General features: G+C 32.8%; 2 protein-coding genes and 1 long non-coding RNA gene across 3 annotated transcripts; 2 read left to right on the top strand and 1 right to left on the bottom strand.

Moving 5' to 3' along the window:
• The first annotated feature begins 2269 nt into the window (after positions 1-2269).
• LOC122580676 (NDR1/HIN1-like protein 13) lies at positions 2270-3177 on the top strand. Its single transcript, XM_043752943.1, has one exon. It carries the CDS (start codon positions 2404-2406, stop codon positions 3175-3177), a length of 774 nt encoding a protein of 257 aa, XP_043608878.1. The 5' UTR covers positions 2270-2403.
• A 2761-nt stretch (positions 3178-5938) lies between these two features.
• On the top strand, positions 5939-9087 carry LOC122578493 (F-box protein AUF1). Its single transcript, XM_043750466.1, is given in 3 exon segments — positions 5939-6827; positions 6830-7121; positions 8680-9087. Coding segments are annotated over 2 exon segments (1062 nt in total). The 5' UTR covers positions 5939-6046; the 3' UTR covers positions 7111-7121; positions 8680-9087.
• Positions 9088-15654: 6567 nt separating this feature from the next.
• Positions 15655-18558, bottom strand: LOC122609997. The gene is made up of 3 exons (XR_006325437.1): positions 18515-18558; positions 18283-18373; positions 15655-15761 (listed from the first exon to the last, which is right to left on the bottom strand). It is a non-coding gene; the product is annotated as an uncharacterized LOC122609997 (long non-coding RNA).
• Positions 18559-22622: the final 4064 nt, after the last annotated feature.

Raw genomic sequence — 22622 nt, 5'->3', positions numbered from 1 at the left:
ATATTATTGGATATATATTAGTTATTATTATGTATTTATTATATTAAATTTATCGGGTAAAAAGTGTAAATTTGTGATGGAAAATAAAAATGTGTAAAGTAAAGTCAAAATTGAAAACAATAATCAACATTAAAAAATCGAGAGCTATGATTGGTTGATAAGTTATTAGAGCAACTGTATTTTAATATAATAAAAGATTATCGACTATTTCTTCCACTTTTAACTCTACATAATGATGATTAAGATTGTGGTCCAATAGGTTCACTCCTTGAATTTACTTTAGGGGAACTTTCCAATATCACGTGCAAATTAATTTGATGAATGAATTTGAATCACTTTTCTTTAGAGTGGGGTTGTAAAGTCAAAACAAATCGGATGTTGACAAATTCGTCCATAAAATAAATGGATAATGGCATACGAATGTAACCATCTATGACAAAATGGTTATGTAATATAGTAACCTAGTCAGGTGACTATGTAATGTATGCACCTATGTTTTTTTTACTATACTATGTAAAATATGTATGAACCTTACATAGTATAGCAAAAAAAAATACATAGGTCCTTACATTGATTGACCAAAATAAAAAGGTCGTTACATAGTATAGCAAAAAAAACATAGGTGCATACATTATATAGCCACCTGAGTAGGTTACTACATTAAATAACCATTTTGTCATAGGTGGTTACATTCGTATGTCATTATCCCTAAAATAAATCTGTTTCAAGGGAATTCAAATTTCAAGAAACAGTATGTGGTTAGAGAAAAACAATAACAACCTATAAAAAAAAATCCGTCAATATTTGACAGATTTCTAACGATTTAATCAAAGAAACTAACAAAGTAAAAAGATCATTATGATTACTTCCATATAATTAAAGAGTTTATATTCAATGTTGAATAAAAATTAATGTTTGTTACTCGTGATTACTCAATGTCGAGAGACATCTCATACACTCACGAAAACAAATGGGTTGCCAAAATCCACCAAAGTTACTAGTTCTAGGGAGACCCCGCTGCAAAAAAAATCCGTGCCCAAAGGCCCAAATAGGTGGGTTGAGGATTAGATCATTTCAAGGTTAAAAATTCTGGCTCTATTGGGTAAGTGGGCTTAGACGTTTCATAGCCGTGCTAAAACCCTTTAGAGGAGAGTTATATATAGGATTTATGGACCGGGTTGCGGGCCCAATAACTCCAACCCACTGAGACACAAGACTAGTATGATTTTATGAAAGTTTGCAATAAAATTGAGGTGAAATCGAATTGATGAAATTCAAGCAAGATTCAAAGACTCTAACATGACTAGTCACATTAAAAGTAATTTGAAGGAATCTCTTTCCATAAAATTGATAGTAATATGGGAATCCTTTTTCAGTTGGATCGATGGGTAAATACTCTTTACCACCTTGAGACAAAAAGTGACATAGCTTACAACTTTTTCTTAAAAATGCAATATTCATCTATTATCACTTTTGAATTGTTGGGTCGAATAAAAGAAAGGACCGAGCAGATATGGTCGATACGAATCCTACTTCTTCTTCTTCTTCTTTTTATTTATTTATTTATTTACTTAAAGAAACTATTTATCTATGATTAACCGAAGAAGTAGAAACGCCATTATCTAAAACATGAGGCCCATTCATTTTCCAATTCTATTCATTTAATTAGTGGCCGGTTATAAAGCCTTTTTCACCGGATTCGACGTGAAGGACCCATTGGGGTTTTGGTGTTAAAGGGTCTGATTATAACAACTTCACATTGGTGCTTCGATTCGAAAGACTTGTTCTAAATTGGAGTAAAATGTGTATTAAATAAAAAGTAAGGTCACAAATCAAAAGCTCATTAAGGTTCGAATCTCACTTCCTACTAATTATTACTTATAACTAATAACACGTTGTTAAAAAGAAAATCAAATGCGAAAGTTTAGATTTGTAAGTGTTGACACGATCATTTAAAACTAGAAAATGATTTAAAACGCATTTCTAAATTGGAGATGGCGTAGTGACATCAAAGTTGAGAGACAAAGTGAGTTTTTACTAGGTGAGGTGTGAGATTAATCGTTTTGCCAAGAGTATAGAGTTGCTTCTTTTTATTCTCAAAAATAGGAAAAAAAAAAAAGAAAAAAGATAGGTAACTTTGTGGATGTGTTAGAGATGTATAGAATCGTTTAACAAAGTAAATAATGTCTATTTATAGATCAAAAATGAATGGAGATTTGTTCAAAACAATTTCACTCCACACAAAAATCCCTCACATTATGCTTAACCTCTCAAGTTAGCAAATCCAAAGAAATCTCTTTCCCCTTGAACACATACCACCATTTCCATCCACCACCACCATCACCGTTGTCTCAACAAGCAACCATCTTCCCATCTTCTTAGTACTCCGCTCCTCGTTTAACCATGGAGGGGCGGGAGTATTCTTCCACAGACGACATCTATTCCGAGAACCACAACGTTATATCTAGTTCAGATGATGAAGAGGAAGATGATCTCCTAGACTCGTATAATGGAACGTATGTAATCCAAGTCCCAAAAGACCAAATCTATCGTGTCCCGCCTCCAGAAAACGCAATATTTGCTGAAGCTAGACGCATTGCTGTCCCTGAAAAAACGATATGTTTTTCATTAAAATGTGTATTACTCTATGCTCTCATTCTTTCCTTGATTATCACTTTCATAACGGGGATTAGTTTAGCCATTGCCGATACAAATGACCCTATTTTTCGTATTAGACGTATACATGTCACAACAAAAGGAAAGGGTGATAACAAACACCATGAGTTTGAGTTCACATTAAGATCAAAAAACACTAACAATCGTGCGGTCTTGTCCTTTAAAAAAGGCGGAAAAGTTTCATTATCGTATAGAGAAAGACGTATAGCTAAAGCTAAATTTCCATCATTTGAACAAGATACCAATTCTTTTGAGAGCATGAATTTAGAGCTAGAAAGTGGTTCCGGAAGGAGATTACCTAAGGTAGTACAGAAGAGCATAAATGGTACCTCTTATGCACCTATTAGGTTGTCATTAGGATTTAATGTTCCGTTAAGCTTTAATGTTGGGGTGTTTACGGTTAAGAGCAAAAAATTATCCATAGTATGCAACCTTAAAGTAAACAGGTTAGGAAAGTACACTCGAATTTTGTCTCAAGATTGTGATTATTCAACTAACTAGGTAGCTTAATGTATATGTATATCAGTATATGTATATATATCCAGCTAAACGTATTAATTTCTGTGGTGGAATTTAGTTTGTTTCTGACTAAAAATCTTTTATATGGTTATCAATTACTTGGGTTGCTTTGAAAGCATTTGGTGTTGTCACACAAATTACATTGAAAAAGTCTAGATATGACATCAGTACGATATTGATTAGAAATTAGAATCATATGAAACATGAAATATGCAAAATAGACTATTACACAACTAGGTAAAGTATACCCCTTTTTTTTTGAAAAGCTGATTTCATTGAGATAGGACCATAAAGGTCAACGAAAGATACAATGGTAAAGCTACAATAAGTCTGAAATCGTAAACAAGTACTAGTACTATGTATCTAATCTTTCAAAGCAAAAGAACCCTTTTTATTTTTGGTATTTTCTGTCTTTGAAATACCATAATTGCCTTTGACATTTATTTTAATAATTAACAATTTAAGCCATTATCTTTTTAAATACATCAACCTGCACCGTTTGAAACTAGACCACCACCAGAAATAATACCGTTACCAACAATACTAGACCGTCGTATCCACTACCACCACCGCATTGCCCGGGTACCATGCTCGTAATTAGTAACGTGTATGTATATTTACTTAGGGCGTTGGCATCCGGTGAAAGATGCACGGACGGTAACACCCCCTGCCCTACACCGCGCGGTACCGCTGCCCCCTACGGTGTGGGGTGTGTCAAAGTAGTAAAAGTACAACAAAGTTTAGCGTGACATTTGGGGCGAAAGATTCTTATATGTTTTCAACCGTTGGAGGGCCCCACCCTCTTCAACGGATATAATTTATTTTATACAATATAAACACATACATACCACAACCTCTTAACACTCAATTTAAACACACAAATAAACACACCATATATTGTTGAACTCTTCGCTGAAATAATCGTATTTGAGATACTAAAAAGGGCGTCACCAAAGATTGTAGGTCGTTCTAAGAGTGTTTGTGAGGCATGGTATGCCTTGTTTTAGGACACGTCTTTCAGTCTTTGTAAGGGAACACTGATCTTGTACATTAAATTTACCTAATCAGAAGCCGTGTTATCGTGCCCTTAGTCTCCAAGGCGCCTTCGGGTTCCAACCTCTAGCATACTACCCGTTTGGATGTCACTGCTAGGGTTTAAACTAGTAACCAACTAATACACTGTTCTAAAAAGAGGCTTTCTTCATTGACATCCAAAATTGCTCTATTCATCCAATCGATTTTGTTTGTCACAATCTGACATCCGATTTGTTTCATTGGAATCCACTCACTATCGCTTTCAAGCGTTTTTCAGAGCCATCTTCTAATTTCAGTGAGTTCTATAGAGATAATCTATCTCAATGCTATGGGTCTGTACACCAACACTCCTAATGATTTCAAAGGCTTGTATATAAGACGTGAGGATTGTGTATTTGGTGTCAATGTGTATTATAGGAGTGAAGAATCAAGGAGAAAACGAGCTTTACATGTTTGCTGCCACCAGATCGATATCGGGATATGACAATTAAGTTGTGGGTTCTCCAAGGGGTGCAATGGAATATAATTAAAACATTTTTTCGTTTGTGGTGCTCTATAACACATTATGTGACAAATGGTAATAAGTGTTTTGTGACGAGCAAATATCACAGAGTTTTACAACTCGAAGTAGGCTTGGCGCCCTTTAACTACATTTATCCCGTTATTTTGTTTCGTAGTTTTAACGGTGCATTAAATTCGGAGACCCTTGTTTCACTAAGTATTTAAATGTAGTACTTATTTTTAGAATTTGTAATATTATTATTTTTTTTAGAACTTGTCATGTTTTTATTTTTATAGGATTTGTTATGTCTTTGTTTAATGTAATGTTATTTTAGTTAAGTTGTGTTTAAAATAAAAATGAATGTTTGTAGGCGTCAAAGGTCTTGGTGTGGTTATTAATGTAAAATAATTGATGAATGTGTGTTAATAATTTCATTAAAAAACAGTTGTTAGGTAAATAACTATCAATATAGTGTATGTGTTTGCGTTTGTTTGATAATAGTGTGTGTGTTTATATGTGTTTTTATGTAAATAGGTAATGTATATATATGAATTAAAGGGGAAAAAAAAGTGGGAAAGAGATGTTGCCAACGGCTAGTATAGCCTTGGAACTCAAGCATCATGGGCGTTCGAAATGGAACAAAGAAAGATTTTTTTTGACCATAACGACCCCAGGTGCGGTGTAGCTGGCGCTCCATGGGTGTATCGGGGTCTTCCAATCGTTTTTGGACGTGCCACTTGAAGCTAACGCCTCACTCCACATAGCCTTATGTACTTAGAGTTTTGTAAGGGATTGGTTATTGATCGGTAATTTTCGGGTGACGCTAAAAGAGACTAGTTATGAGTTAATAGTAAATGAGACATTCTGACTTTTTTTACAAACATTCGTTAATGATCAGGTCTATACTACGCCACCGTAATTGCCTAACGATCCCTTTTTTCCCCATCGTGATTGCCTAGTATTATGTGTGGGTATAGATATGTTATGATATTGTACGACGAAATGGTAATGTACAAATCATCGACATACTATAGCCAAGGCACGACTATTTGATTAACTACTATTGGATTAACATATACACGTCTATTTCGTAATAATTGTTGTTTGAAATATACAATTAAAAAAATTAAAAAATTAAAAATTTTGTAAAATATGGTCGGATTTGAAACATAAAAAGTACGGAATATAATAAGTCCCAATAAATATCAAAAGCCGGCAAATCACCCAATTACAATAAAACTCCCCTTTCCCCTCTTCCCCATCTCTCTCTCCCTCGCTTCTATAAAAAGTCAACGGTCAAACCCACCACCCCTAATGGCATCTTCACTTTCCTCAATGCTCACCGGAGATCCATCATCGGAACAAACCAATTTCACAGCCGACGACGCCGACATCTTTGACCATCTACCAGACCCAATAATCTTAACAATCTTCAACAACATTTCCGACATAAAAACATTAACCCGATGCCGAGCCGTGTCTCGTCGGTTCAACTCACTAGTCCCACAATCTGACTCACTAACACTCCGAGTCGACCGAGTCATCAACTCAGTTGATTCGGATGACGAAAATGATCCATCCCCTGTAATGGGTTTCATCAAATCCATCGTGAAGTTAATCCACGACTTGATTTCCGTCCCAAATGATGTAGAAAACCGGCAAGTTTTGACCCAAAACTCGCCGGCGGCGATTTTGAGAGAATTTGAAAAAGTTAAAGAACTTGTGATTGAGTTACCAAACGGTGATTTAAGATTAGAAAAACGTGTTGGGATTAAATGGAAAGCTGAGTTTGGAAAAAGTTTAAAAAGTTGTGTGATTTTGGGTTTCCGGTGCGGCGGCGGCGGAGAAGGCGATTTAGGCGGCGGCGGCGGGTTAAAGACAAGGGTAGTTTGGACAATAAGTGCATTAATTGCGGCTTCTGCTAGACATTTTATGGCAAGAGAGATTGTGAAAGAAAATAGTAATTTAAAAAAGTTAATTGTGATGGATAAAGAAGGGGAAGGGGTAGTAATTATGAACGAATTCGGTATAAATGAATTTCGAGACGATTTTAACGAAGTTAGGGAAGGGACTAATGAGGAGGAACAAGGGGGGAATTAAATGGTGGGGTATGGTGGAGAAGTAATAGGACTAGAGTGCCGGCGGTTTGGATGCGAATGAGGCACGAGGCGAGGTTAGAGTTGTCGAATGGCGTGGTTTTAGAAGGGGCTACATTAGTCGTGGTTAGACCGACTAGTATTGGTAGCAGTGTCGAGGATGAGGAAAAGTGGGACCAAGTATTGGTATCGGGTGATAGAGGGTTTGAGGGTGTGTATGGTGAGGCGGTCGCGAAACTTATTAAACGTAGGAGTTATCTGCTTGAGATGGATTCGTTTTGACGAAAATTGGGGTCAGTTTTCTTTAGTTATTTCTTGTTAAGTTGGTCTCTTTTTGTTTATTGTTATGTTGCATATAATGTTTGGTCTTATTTTGGTTCTGCTATGTTGTTTAATGTATATGAATAAATTCTACATATAATTGATAGTTTTTATGTGTACACAATGTGTTTAGTATTACTTGTTTTTAGCATATTTAGCATGTTATTTGGTAGACGGATGGATAGGATAACGCGTCGTTGAAAGTCTAACTTCAACAAAGAGACTTGACTTGAAGTTAGAAAAGCCGAATAATATCACATGTTTGTGTCGAACATCAATGTGCTTGTGGTTCTTGGATGTTTGCCTAATGAGAAAGACCGGACTTATTTTAAGCTAACGAGTTTAGGATAAGATATAAATTTAAGTAGCCATCTATTTTGAACAAAGAGGTCGATGCTTATATACAGATATATGTAAAGATCAATGTCAATCAATGAAGTAGTGTTGTTGTACAAATTGTAGATATCATCTTTATGAAACAATCACCATCAAAGTCAATTGAAGCAAGCTTGCAAAATGAGCTAGAATGTGTTTGGACTTACCCACAAAGTTAGAGATTCTTGAAGTAGTGGGGATCAGATATATTTGGGAAGAATGTAAAGGAAATGCCAGTTTTGCTACTAATGACTTAGATATAAATGTTGTATCTATTTTCTGCAGTGTTTTGCAGCTGGCCCAGGGTCATCTATAACCCACCATTGTATAGCGAATAAAGGAGCATATCCTTAGCTTTTGGATTTATTAGCATTTGTTGTGTTGCCAATTCACTTGTATTCCTTGTCACTGTTATTGGTTGTACATGAATATGATGGATGTTAAGTCTTAACCCCATTATACCTTTAGGGATGCCAATTTACATAAATATCAAAAATAAGAAGAAACACAAAGAATGATGGATATTCACACACATATTTGCCATATATCGGTTAATCTGTTCAAGTAGTCTTTTTAACTATTGTTTTGGTCAAAAATTTCTAAGATAATCAACCTTGAAGACTTAGATCAATTATGTAACCAAACTTTCGTTTGTGAGGTTAAGGGATGTAAAATTAGTTTAGATTCAAAGATGCGTTTAAAATAAGTATGATAAATCAAGATTATGTAGACTTAAACAAAAGAAGGTAGTCAAAAGATTTCGCAAATAACTATATAATCAAATATAAGATAGATTAAGAAAGATAAAGAAAGATAATCGTAAATAAATGCGGAAAATAAAGAGAAAGTAACAAAGAACACCGAGATTTGTTATCGAGAAAAAGCCCTTAATCCTTTATGGATTGCCGGCATAAAAACCCCGGGAGGAAGCAATCATCCCTGCCTTGTTCTTTTATTAATGGTGTAAATTGGTTACAATGATAGAGCGACTTGATCGATCTTTCTAAGTAAAGAAAAGTGTGTTGGTTGTTTACAAGTATGAGCAGAGAAAATAAGCAAGTAAATATGTGAGTGTGTGTAACGTTGTATATCCTATGATCGATCAGGTCCTCGTTTATATAAAGCATCCTAGTAACTAATTTTCTGAAATTACAGGGATCCTCCTGGTCTTCATCTAGTGAACGTTGGAGCATATCTTGACTGATATTGTAGCTGTTTGAAGATATTCTCCTCATGCTGAATTCCTCTTGAAGTCCGATTATGATGCTGGACTAAGTCTTCTTTGCGTGTTGATCAAATAAGACATGTGTTGAATCTCTTTTGTACCGTTAGAGATATTTCCCTTGTGATAAATATCAAGCTACCTGCATAATATTCTCATAGAAACAATACTTGAAGTTTATCGTTAGTAATTTGTCAAGGCATGTCAAGATCCTGAAGGTCCATGATCTTGAGGTCCCAAGATAATGAAATCTGAAATTTCACCCATAACAGTAATACCATTTGAAATGAAATGTGGGTAAAAGTATGGATGTTCAATTTATAAACAAAAGCTTACTTCAATTTAGAGTTGGTCAATTCTACAAACATGAAATGTGATACCAAAATCAATATCGAAAATCAAGAATCAAAATTGAAAATTATAGATATTACATCAATGTATAAATACGATGCGACAATATAAACAAGAATCGTATCCCCACAATGCGTAAGATGGTTAAAAAAAGATTTAAATTTTGATTTAAATCAAACTGATCGATGCTTATAAACCTTACTTATGAACACAGGTGAGGGTGACGATGGTCCACTTCACCAAACATCGGATTTAAAATTTCCAATGCACGGGTAAATAACTTTATATAGAACAAAAAATAAAATATATATATATATATAGTTATAGCATAATTATAACAGGTTTGGGTTAACTGGTTTAGGTTAACGGGTTGAAAATAACCACCCCGAACCCGACTTGATATCAAAATCAACGTGAAAATCTCAGCCACAACCTGTCAACCCGAACCCGGCCATTAACACAAAAAAATCGGTTATGCAATGGGTTGGTGGGTTAATTTCATGTCACATGAGTTGGTGGGTTGATAGGTTGGCGTATTAAATGGGTTGGTGGGTTGACCTCAAGTAATATGGATTGGTGGGTTGACAGGTTGATTTGAAGTCAAAATGAGTTGTGGATTGTCGGATCAAATAACTTGACGGGTCGACCTATTAAAAAACATTATATAAATTTAATTATTTTTGGGTTGACGGGTTGACTTATTAAACCAAAAGGTCAACCTAACCCTGACCCACAAAAATCAAGTTGGTGGGTTACTAGGTCGAGATTCACAACTCTAACCCAGTTTTTCCAAGTCGGTTTCAAGTCGAATTTCTAACAAGGTCGAGTATTGACAATTTTAATATACATCACACCGACTCTATATATGTTATATCAAAAGTTGTGCAAATATAAGACTTTATTTTAACATTATGCTCAATTTCATAATAAACTTTATTTATGAGTAAAAAGGCTTTTAAATTTACTTGGTAACTCGGTTACCGACCGAGTATTGATCTAGTTGTGTGTTGTTACAAAAGACCATGATATGTATAATGTATTAGAGGAAACTCAAAGTTTATGGGCCAGTTATAGGCCAAATTAAATATTTTGTCCAAACACTCTGTACGTACCCAAAAAGTATCCGGCTCAAACTTGTGGATCAAGATCCTATAAAAATGGGTTTCTATCATGTTGGTGTTTTGTAAGAGTAACACAAAATGCGTCATCCATTTTGGGTCGTCGTCCCTTTATTTTATTAGGCCGCTCGTAATAAGCGAATGACGAATTTGTCATGGCCCTCGTCCTAAACCACGTTAATGCTACGCACCTCATCCATCTCGGCGAAATGAGGATCGTTTGGAAATAAGGAGCTGGATGAAATGTGTGGGGGCCTGAGGAGCGTTTGTTCGACCGTTTAAAAAAAAACTTGTTTTTTAAAACCTAACAGCTAAATTTTGTATATATACATATATTTATATCTATATAAACACCATCATTTTTCAATAATCAATCAAAGACAACATACCATTTCACGTATCATACTATCATTCAAACATTTTCATATCAAACAATCAAACATATTAACCACCATGTCGAGCTCAGATGACAATGATTCGCGTTCATATATAAGTAAATATACGAATCCCGACTTGTTACAAACATTTGCTACTTTCTTAGAAAATGAAGAACAAAAAGAAGCCGAATCCTCAAGGGTGCCAAAAATACCAAGAAGAACCATATGTAGAAATCACACCAAAGTCGCACATCGTTTGTTTTCTCATTACTTTATTTTTAATTTTAATTATGTATTAGTTGGTTTAAATTATTTATGTATTGTAATGTTTAATTTATATGCGGTGTTTTTATTTTTATAAAAGTTTTATTAATTTTAGATAAATAATTTATTAATATTTGGGTAAAAATAAAATAGAATAAAAAAAATTTAGTAAGAGGTGAGGAAGAGGTCTTCATGCTAAAAGTAGTACTTGAATTTAGAAAAACTAATATGACATTTAGGAAGAGCTGTGAAAGAGATTTAAAAAGTGATCTTAATAAGAGAGGTCACTTCTTCCACTCACAAAATAACCAACATGACTTATGTTAGAAATAACTTTAAAAGATGTTTGATCTTGAAGGAGCTTATTAAAGAAACATACCAAATTCTTTTTCTTTCATACCGGAGTCCTTATTCAAATGTCTTATTTTGACTTTAATTTCAAAGTCAAATTTTAACAATTTTGTCCGTAAATATATTTATTTGTGTTATATAACACTTGATGAAAGTTATATCAGTGAAAAATACACTTAAAACTCAATTCATTCATATATTGTATATCAAATTTTATATAAAAAAACGAAAATATTTACGGTCAAAGTAATATAAAAAAGACTTAGATTTGAACATCTATATTGGGATGGATTAACTATCGGCAAACAACAATTGTGAATAATGAATTCATCACTTGAGCTTCGGTATTTGAATATCAAAACTGAATCGAATCGAATCAAATAAGAGGTCATCCACTCATCCCATAAGGTGTCCAGCACTTGTGAATATGCTTTCGCTAAGGTTGATCAACAGAGTACAAAGTACAAACTAAGGCTTGTATTGATTTCAACATCCTTTCTGATCATACTGCTATACTAGAACTTATGGTGTTTAACTTGACCTTTCCATGTGTATCTAAAAATATTCCAACAACAATGCCTAACACCTTAAAATATAAGTGTACTCAGCGAACTTGAGACATGCATCACACTCTTTTTCTTTTCTTGATGTCTTACATAATCACAATCGCCGACAAATCAACAGAGATTACATAAAATCCTCAGAATACATATGAAGATCAAAACCCATCGAGAAGCCCTTAATCCGTCCGCATTACATGGATACAAGGTTGTCTTAAATAGCCCAAAATCCTCATCGCACGTTGGTTTTAGTAAAAAATAATTATTCTGGTAGGTTGCCTATATATAGGAGTCATTAGATGTTTTAACGAGTTCATTATTCAGTGAGAAAAGGCATTTTTGAGAGTTGGAAGACTCGTATATATAAACAATACGGCGAGTAATATTCAGTGAGTGATTATAGTTTGTCAACAGTAGACATCTCATCCATTCGTGTAGTAGTAGATTAGGCTTATTGAGCCAACCCTATTGTGGTGATCGATCTCAACATGCACCAGGCTAGTACCAGATTACATGAATGTTAGACATGAAAATGTATCATTTATGTTCAGAGAAAAGCTTAGATAAAGCATGTGTTGGAATATGATCACGTAAAATGAACGTATGTCCGAAAAATATTTAAGCCTACAGGGTCACACCTCAACGTGAATATAACTATAAATTAATTAATAAATTAAATTTAATATATTAAATGTAATTTATTAATTAATTTGATCACGAAAAACTAACGGAGGTCCGTTAAAAGAGTTAATAGTTAACGGTACTTAACTAACGGACTTAACGAAGAAGAGTTGGAATTAGGAAACAATTAGGAAACCCTCTAGATTGTTCTAGAGGGGGGGCCGGTCGTCCAAGGGTTTCACAAACCCTAAACTTGGTCATCAAGTTTCCTAAACACTATAAATAGACGCCTAATCTAATTGTTTTTCTACACACAATTCATTAGGTTTTCTAAAACCCTAAAAATCTCTTCTTCTTTCTCTCTTTGGTTCGATCGACTACAACAAGAAATAGGATTTCTGGGTTTTTGTTTGGGTCGAAATTTAGAGCTAGGAACAAAGGGTTGTTCGGTTCGTGATCAAGTACTAGCATACATACATTCCAACGTTGTGTGTGCAATCGTAAAGAGGTTTAATTCAAACCTTATCATAAAGGTTTCTTGCTTTATTCTCTCCAATTTAAGGTACACGTTTTCTATCTTGGTTAGTTAATTAAACTACATAGATCTTGTCTTCCGCTGCGTGCTTTGTGATTTGATTTGATAATAGTTATATAACCCAACAGCATGCAGCTGTATCTATCTTAGGTAAAAAAAAATGTGTACTTCAGGAAAATTATGTAAAATTCTGGGGTTATGTATATTTATCAAATTTAAAGGTTTAATTTGAAACTTTTTTTAATATAGTTATTCCTAAAATAGGTAAAGTTTCAACGAAGATTTGTACATTAAATGCAAAACGAATGATAATTGATGATAAACATGTCATTCTGCTTGGGACTTGCACCCTCTAATCGACTAATCCAATACATAGTAAAATCGAACATAACCCAATTGTGATAACGTAAATGATGGGATTTCAATCAACTAATATATCCATTGTGGTTGGACTTTAGAGGTAGCATATAAATATTGAAGCAATCTTTATCATAAATTTTCTTTTTCTCGAGAGTGTTTCATGTGTTTATTTCTTTATATAGGATTCGGTCTTTATACCATCGGAAGTGTTCTACTCTTGCTCATTTATATGTTAGATATTTTAGTTTCATAACCACCAAATCTCTGATTGTACACATAATCACCAAATTTATTCAATCTGAAAGCGTTACGTGCCTTCAGAGATTTTTGATCATCCAATTTATTCGTTGTTTACTAATTTTCCTTAACATTATATTGAATTGTCGTGGATTATCTCGTTTTCAACTTTTCGTTGCAGTACTCTTTACATGGTTTTCGGTTATTTGTTAGATAGCAACCCGCCAATTCGCAACCGATATATTGTGAATTATGATATAGTCATTGATATATATTGTGAATTATGATATAGTCATTGATACTTGGGGAATGGGGGGGACCAAAAAAACTTTGGACATCTACATGTGACAAGAAAAAGAAATTAAAAAGGTTGGGTGAAGTCTAGTTTCTAAAGCAAAGTTGTGGGCACAAGGACCCCCCTTCATCTATGCTCTCAATCGCCTAATCTCTTCATCATTACTTGCCCACTTTAACTAATCACATTTCCAATATTGTATTAACTTATTTGTTGATGAAGAATTAACTATTAACTAATGATGATCGTACGTCTAATTTATATTTTAACACTGACAATCGCTACTAGTCCATGATCCCACTGCATGCCTAATCTTTTGGTCTGATTTACTATTATATATGTTGGGATTCAACTTTCAAACTCATTAATATATACAAGCTTGTTGAAAATTGTTTCCTCACATTTATTTTTACGCAACAAGCATTCTTCAAACACAAACATAAGCAAAAAAACTAACATCTAATGCTGTTTTTATGGATTATAAATCTTAATATTGTCTTTGATAGTGGGGGAGTTGAAATATAAACACTCTAAATTTTACCTGAGATAGAAAAGCCGTTTTCATATTCTACCAAAAATAGAAAAAATACATCTGACCGACAGGGTATAAAGATCGAGCCATTGACTTCTGGCTCTGAAATAATGGCTCATACAGCTAATTGATCCAATCCAGTTGACACAAACATATATACAAAGAGACATTCTGTATTGAATTGCTTGTGCATTTCAAATATCCTGAAAGTTATTTAGAACTTTACAAAATTTATTCTAAATTAAACCAATGTAACACCAAGGTACATGAATGAAAAGGACATCATAATTTTTTTGCTGATAAGTATAACACACATTCAGAACTTTCACTACTACAAACTCCTAAATATATCCCGGTTAAAAACACTAATGGAACCCGCTTAAGAGGCGGGTCTTATGCGGGGAGTCCTATTTGAATGATAATAAGACCCGCTTAACAACCGAGCCCTTTTTGATAATAAGACCCGCTTAAGAACCGAGTCCTTTACAAAAACAACCGGATCTTATTAAGATACAATAGAACCCGCCTCTTTGTTTAGAACCCCCTTTCCTACTGCCGCCAAATTAATAATAAAATCCCAGTTTTGTTTTTTGTTTTCCTCCAACTATCAACTTCACATTACAAAACACTATAATTATTGACCACACCAATATCACAAGAATAAAAACACACCAAATTTATAGGAAAACTTTGATAAAATTAACTTAGCAGCAACAACATTCCAAGTTAAAAACAAAACATCACTACAATATATAACAAACTAAATCACCCTAAATAAAGCTTTAAAAGTAGAATTATCATATGAAATACAAAAATAATAAACCAAATCATTAGCTAAACATAATAGATCCCTCCACGGCCGTCTACATCAGCATTGCACTTCCGTTCATTTCGACATCAAGCATTTCTCTTTTCCTAAGATATCCAAGTCAAAAGTAAGCAAGAAGAACATTCCTAAAAACATATAAGCAACATTAGTGAATACAATCTAGCTCAATACCCGCTGACTGAGTGGGTTAAAAACATATATATACACTTAAAATATATTCCTCTATCCATTATATATACCTAAAAACATATATATATTCTTGGTAGATCAACCACACCTCACGTGTTTCAAGCCATATCAAATTGTGTTTTGACACACATTTTTCACTTTGATAGTCATAAACTGTCACACCCCACCTTAGGCGGAATCGTAGGATATGACGAAAAGATATAGCAAAAGCACATGGACTTTATAATAGAGTCATACTAAATGAAATCCAAATAAATGTGATTGATAAGTTTAGGCAACATGCCTCAAATAGAAAATAGTATTCAATGTTCAAATGCAATCTAGGAGTCCATGAAGGATCTCTTTATTCGTCTTCCTAAAGTCCATATGCTCACTCTCCTTAAGCATTGTTATTACCTGAAAATGAATGCTCGAAAATGTCAACATAATGTTGGTGAGTTCGTAGGTTTAAAGTAATACAAATGAATTTGATGTGCATGATATATATGAGGTTTGGACAATAGTGTAAATATAAACATGTAGCAGCTTGTATGCAATCCAAATACTGATCAATGCCATCATAGTTATCCAACAACACAATCCCCATCACTCCTGCCAACAACTCAATCACATCACTTGCCAACAACTCAATCACACATTGTTATACCAACAAACTACCAGCTGGAGTATATAGTTGGTCGATAGATTTCAAATAGTCTTCAATAGATATCGACAGACATCTATTGCATCATAGAATTAACACAAACAAGCTAGCATACACATTTCATAATTACACGTATTTGTCCAAGAAAACAAACAAGTTTTGGCACAACTAGTAAAGAAATGAAAAGTGTTTTGAGCATCATTTTCCCCCAAATCAATAAAATAAAAAAGGGCCACGAAACTCACCTCAATTAGCAAGCAGTTGTGCAAAGTCCAAATGATCACTAGAATCTACACAACATATACATGTACAAGTTACAATTATGGACATGGTTAATAACCGTCCATTGCAACCCGCATTCGATGATATACATATATGGCTACTTTCAAAATATTCACAACTGATTTGTCATGTATTATTAAGTTACAAGTCACATAACTTAATATAGTGTATTTGTTTTAATGATATACCATTGGTTTCCACAAGTTCATGTTCACTGAAATTTTTGGTGACTTTATCTATTTTTTATTAGGATGAAACGACCAATTCAAGTTTTCAAATCTTAACTACTATAACCTTAGAGTGTTATAAACTTACATGAATTTTTACTTAATTTATTTCGCACGTTAACTATTTTTAAAAAATTCCATAATCACAGACTAGTCAGAAAATTCACTGTTTGCGCGCAGAAAAGTTTTATAAAAGTTAAGGGTCTTCGAAGCTTCAAAAAATATCCAAATTTTTACTGTACACTCTTAACACCTTAAAAATATCTCTGAAAAAAAAACCTTCCAGTTTGTAAAATCGACCAAGATATGACTATTTGAGTTTGACCTAAATCTGTTCGGAAAACTCAGCTTTGTGCAGTTTTGTTATAAAATTCCTTTGATAACCTTAAACTTCATATTTTGACACGAAACCACATCCACCAGAAAGTAGACTTCCTGAAATTAATTTTAGACACCAAAAACATGACTTAACCATCTTCCATGACCAAGATACGACCTTTCAAAGTTAACTAACTGAATCTGTCCAGATTCTGAAATAACCCAAACTTACTGTTTTAAAGACTACTACAACTAATATTCATATATAAACTTTCAAATCTTTCCAACACCTATTTACATCTGTTATTATGATTTCCATGCCTTCATAATTGAATTTCTCTAATTACATTTATTATCATGCTACAATAAATACGTAAACTTTTAACATTAATATGATTTATATTTCAATCTTTTGATTTAACCTTAAAAAAAACTCTTTCATTCATTATTATAAATTTGCCATAATATATATTCATCAAATAGGTTACTTATATTATATATAAATATATATATATATATAATTTAATAAAAGATAGAGATTAAGAATTTTACCACCAAAGTTGATGATCACTCCTTAAAGTACCAAAATTTGCTTTGACATAATGTTTATAAAACTTGGCTTGATGAGGATTTTAATATGCTCTTGTGTGGTGTTGTATGTGTTCGACGGCAGGAGAAGAAAAAGAAACAATGAAGGGTTATAATTTTGTTTATGGTGATGAGTTTATATTCATAGATAAGTCTTTGATATAGTTTATAATTAGGATTTATTAGTGTATAATTTAGCAAGAGTTATAGTAGGATTTTAATTCCTCTATTCGTAAATTACAAGCTAAGGATTTGGGAAATTTGTTGTTGTTGTTTAATAAGTAGGTTACTTGCCTTCCATGTTTTTTATATATAGTTACTACTATCATTATCTAGAATTATTTAGGATTTGGATGGGATGGACATCCCTTTGACCGAACTAAGACCAACAGGTAGATACATTTATTTATTTATTTATTTTGTAGTAAAGTGTTATAGGCTTTTAGTTAATCTTAAGTGTGACTCATACAATGTCATGGCCCAACTTGTTAGATTATAACTCTAAATAGCCAACGAGTAGTACTGCTATTAAGAAATGAATATGACTAACAACTACGCGTCTAAATATTACGGGAACAGTTATAGTCATTTATGTTTTACGAAGATAAAAGTCAAATATTGGAATGATCACAACATCTCCATGCTTGTTATACTATGTAGGCACATTAACTAGTCAAAAAATAAGGAATACAAATTAGAGACTATAATAAATTATTGGTTTAGTGACGGATGTCACATAAACCATAGAAGCCACATTGGAGTTTTAATAAGACATGAGTTTAGTTGTAATAACTCAACATGTGCTGTAATAATGAGATCATACTACACATAATACATAAACACTATCACAATATTATACCTTTTTATATTCCTGTTTCCTGGCCTCACTTGTCTCAACCTCATTTATCGTGACCAAGCTATGTGAAACTGGTTCCCAATATCAAAACAAACTGAAAATGTAAAAGCATTAGGAAATGGTTGAAGTTAGTATTCAGAACACTTGGATAAAAATACAAAATGTGTCACATCACTCATATATGATCGACATACTATGAAATTAATCAAGAACAAAACTGAAAATGTTACGTAACTTATGAACTCATCGAACTTGATGTGTTGCAAGCGAAATTAACTGCTCCACAAAAAAAATCAAAACTTTAAATAAGAGCACATTTATATTATGAACTTTGAGCACATACCTGAGGTTTCTTTCATCCTCCACCATAGATAGGAGCTTCAATATTCAACCTATTGATGCTGAAAGTTAAAGTAAATCCTTGTAAAGTATCAGTATCGAGTTCAAGTTCAATGTACAAATATTTAGGTATAAGAACTATTATTAAGTGCATCTACAACTAAGTTAAGCCAATCAATAGATTGTGTTACAATAAGGTAAAACAAAAAGATCAAATGACTTATGTAGTACTACTCTACTTCACCAGAATATATGTACCTGGTTGTATCTTTTAACACAATCATCTGCCAACATGTTGGGCATTCTTGGCTTCTCTGTTACCAAAACAAAATAAAATTTGGCCAACTAGAAAGTAATAGCATAAGGGTATCAACCAAGAAATGTGATTATTTGAAGAAAATAGTTGTATTTTTTTGGAATAAAATTGAAGTATAAGAAAGGATCATACCTGTGTGAAAACTTATCTTCACAAAGTAATCATTAAAGATAATAAAATAGTTCAGTTACCTCTATGAATACAATCTTGCTTTGCTCCTTAATACGTTTTTCTCTGAGTAAACTAACCTGCATAAACACAAAGGAGAAGGCTTCAGCTTCACTAATTAAAAAACAATCTGATACTTTCACAAGGCGTTTCATGATAACTTAGCAGACAGGTCATCGTCTCTACCCTTGTATACAGAACTTCTTAATGCCTTAATAATAAGAACTATATATATCTTTTAATTTGCTGCAAAACGACAGCGGTATAAAACTTACAAAACAACAGTAGTATGGAACATACCAAACAACAACCACACAGCTTCCAACTTGCTGCAAAACATCCTCAAATTTGCTGCAAAACATCCCCAAATTTGCTGCAAAACAACACGAAACATCAACCAAAACAGCCACAAAAATCTGCACATTAAACCTACAAAACAACAGCCTAAACAACCTCAAAACATCTTCTAAACAGCAGTCATATAGCTTCCAAGTAGCTGCAAATCAGCAGCTAAAACAGAAGGAGAAACAGCCAAAACACCCAAAAAAAATCTGCACATTGAACCTACAAACAACAGTCAAAAAATTCTTAAAAGAGCTTTCAATTTGCTGCAAGAAAGTGGCCAAAGGCCCAAAACACCCTGTAAAAAAACAACAAATAAAAAACAACAAAGATAAAACATGTAAAAAAACCGCCAAATAAGCATACACAACAATACTAAACATTAAAACAACACAACACTAATCAAAGAACAACCAAAATATTAAACTTTACTAAACCATGATCAAAAAATTACAACTAAAACCATGAGAACCAAGTCAAAAACCAACAATTTATTGTTACTGATAGAAACAAATTAACTACTTAGTCATACAGATTCATAATTCTAAATAGCAAACTCACAATAAGATAGTATTACTTCAATAATTGCAACTATGCAGGTACTTGGGGAGTTAGGGTATATATTTTTAACAAAGCAATCATATATTAGGGTTTATAGAAAAATAAATTAAGTTAGGACAAAAAGTAATTCGATTGCTAGTAATAAAAAACAAACCCCATAGAACTGTTTAATTTGATGTGTTTTTTTTCTGAAATATCACCTCAATATCAATAAAAGTGGGCGTAGGAAGCAATTCTGGGCGTGGGGGCATTGATGGAGAAAATGGTGAACTGAGAGGTTAGAAAAAATTGAAACTCAAACTTTTTGGGTAAGGGGCACGACTTGAAAGGAATTCGGGAGGGAACAAAAATACTTGGGGATTTAAAACTTTTTTTCAAAGTATATGACACGGTCATTTAGTATGACGGGCTATATTTAGGAGTCCTATTTAGTATGCATGTTCTATTCGGGGTTAGTACTTAGTACTATGTAAGCGGGTTCTATTTTAGGATACTATTTCCTATGCGGGTTTTATCTAGGGAATGGCTTTAACATGACCCGGTTTTTTATTAAACGGGTTCTATGTGGAGGGTTCTATTTAGATTTGTGTAGTAGTGTTTGTATAACATTATTTAACTAGAATTACTTACAATCCTATTGACGCAATATGTAACGGTGAATAATTTTGAGCATCGGGTTACGATTATGGTTGTTGGTAGCTATGTAATATACGGTCTTATAGTTGGTGGTTATTTAATAAATATTATATCTTTTAAAATTCTAATCTGATTTTGATTTTTTTTTTTACTTAAACAAGATTAACTACATATATACTAGTTAGGTGGATGTGTAAAAAAGTTATGTTTCTACTGAAATAGTACCCACGCAATATGAATTATTGTCTACAAAAAATTACATATGCTTGATATTTGACACGTGGATATACAAAAAATTACATATGCTTGATATTTGACACGTGGATATTCAAAGATGAAAATAATTAAGTACAAAACTCAAATGCCAGCTGATAATATAACATTTTTATTTTGATAAAGCAATGATCACTGTATAGATCTCAATAACATTACGGCGCTTGCCACTATATGTGGGAGATGACATTAAAATGTGTACGTACTGTCGGTCTAAGAAGAGGAGTGTGGCATCTTCATCAGGAAGCCCAAAATCAAATCATGAAAGGGATCAATATAATTGATCAATTTTTTGGCGAGTTTTCGATCGTTAGTATAAAGATATACATGTAGCCGCTTTCAATTATTTAATTAATTAGTACAACTAATTAAATACAATGGAAAAGTATTGATAGCAACACTGATGGTCGAACTCTCATCAAGTTGATGGTATCATAAGATCATGAACCAAAGCTCGTGGTCATCATCAAACCTTACACTTTTTCTTTTTCTTGGCTAGCTATCTTATTTTATATTTATATATTGTAAAAATAAAAATCATATTTTGTTTTCTCATGTTTGTAATCAATGAGTAACAGTAGTGTCCTTAGTAACACACTGACACATTCAATATGTCACTAAATTATTTTTTATTTTAGAAAAATCATAAATAGAATGTATGAATCTTAATGTTTTAGTAACATATTTTTTTTCAAAAATGTTACTACATCCGAGTTTTAATATATGTAAAATAGATAAATTTTACTTCACTTGTAAAAGCATATGTATAAATGAAGTAGTGAAGAAATTAAAATTAATTATAAAATTCCATACCTAATTGTGTATTTTTAGAACGTGTTTGGTTGCGAAAAACAACTCTTGTTTTTCATTTTTGTTTTTAAAAAAATATGAAAAACATAAATCGCGCTTTAATCGTACTTTTTAAGAATGTTTTTTAATAAAACAAAAAATTAAAAATATCTGTTTATTGTTTTTCATTTTCCATTTCCTTCCTCTCCTTTGCCTCACAACTCTAACATGTTTTTAAGTTTTATAATTACAACGCATTTTTAAAACTTTTGTTTGTTTTTTAATTAGAAATTAAAAAACCTCTTTCATATTCTAGAAAAATTGAAAATGAAAATTAGAAAACATTTTTTACAACCAAACAGACCTTTAAAGATTCATACTTTTTAGTGTTGATAAATTTCTACACAGTTTTAATTCAATATAGTTTTACACAAATAAAAGCGTGATAAAATTTTATAATTTGTACACGTTCACTTAAAGCGTGAATAATTGAAATATTATTTGTAGCGTCTATAGATATCACTAGGATTAGTGATGATGTTTGTTTACTGAAACAAACAGTCCTTGCTTTTCAAGCAGGAAATTTTTTATAAAAAATTTATTTATTTTTATATATATGATTAATTGGTTGTGAGAAGAAAAACAAAGGTTGCTGCTTGTGCAGATAATATTTTCTCATGTCGAATTAGTTCTGCACAATAATAAAGAAAAAGTTAAAAGGCTGACGCAGACAGAAGTTATCTTGTGAAGACGCTATTTGAATATTGCAAAAGTAGTCATATTAAAAGTGTAAAAAGAGAGGGTTGTATAAAAGTAGTGGTCACATTGCTTGATATAAGTCCTCTCGTTTATGTCCATTTCATTCAAAATACAGCCTATTTTCACAAGAGGGACACACTTAATTATATATCAACAAGAT

Source organism: Erigeron canadensis, chromosome 8, assembly GCF_010389155.1.
Source record: "Erigeron canadensis isolate Cc75 chromosome 8, C_canadensis_v1, whole genome shotgun sequence".
Lineage (NCBI taxonomy): Eukaryota > Viridiplantae > Streptophyta > Magnoliopsida > Asterales > Asteraceae > Erigeron > Erigeron canadensis.
This window is presented reverse-complemented; position numbering and strand designations above follow the sequence as displayed.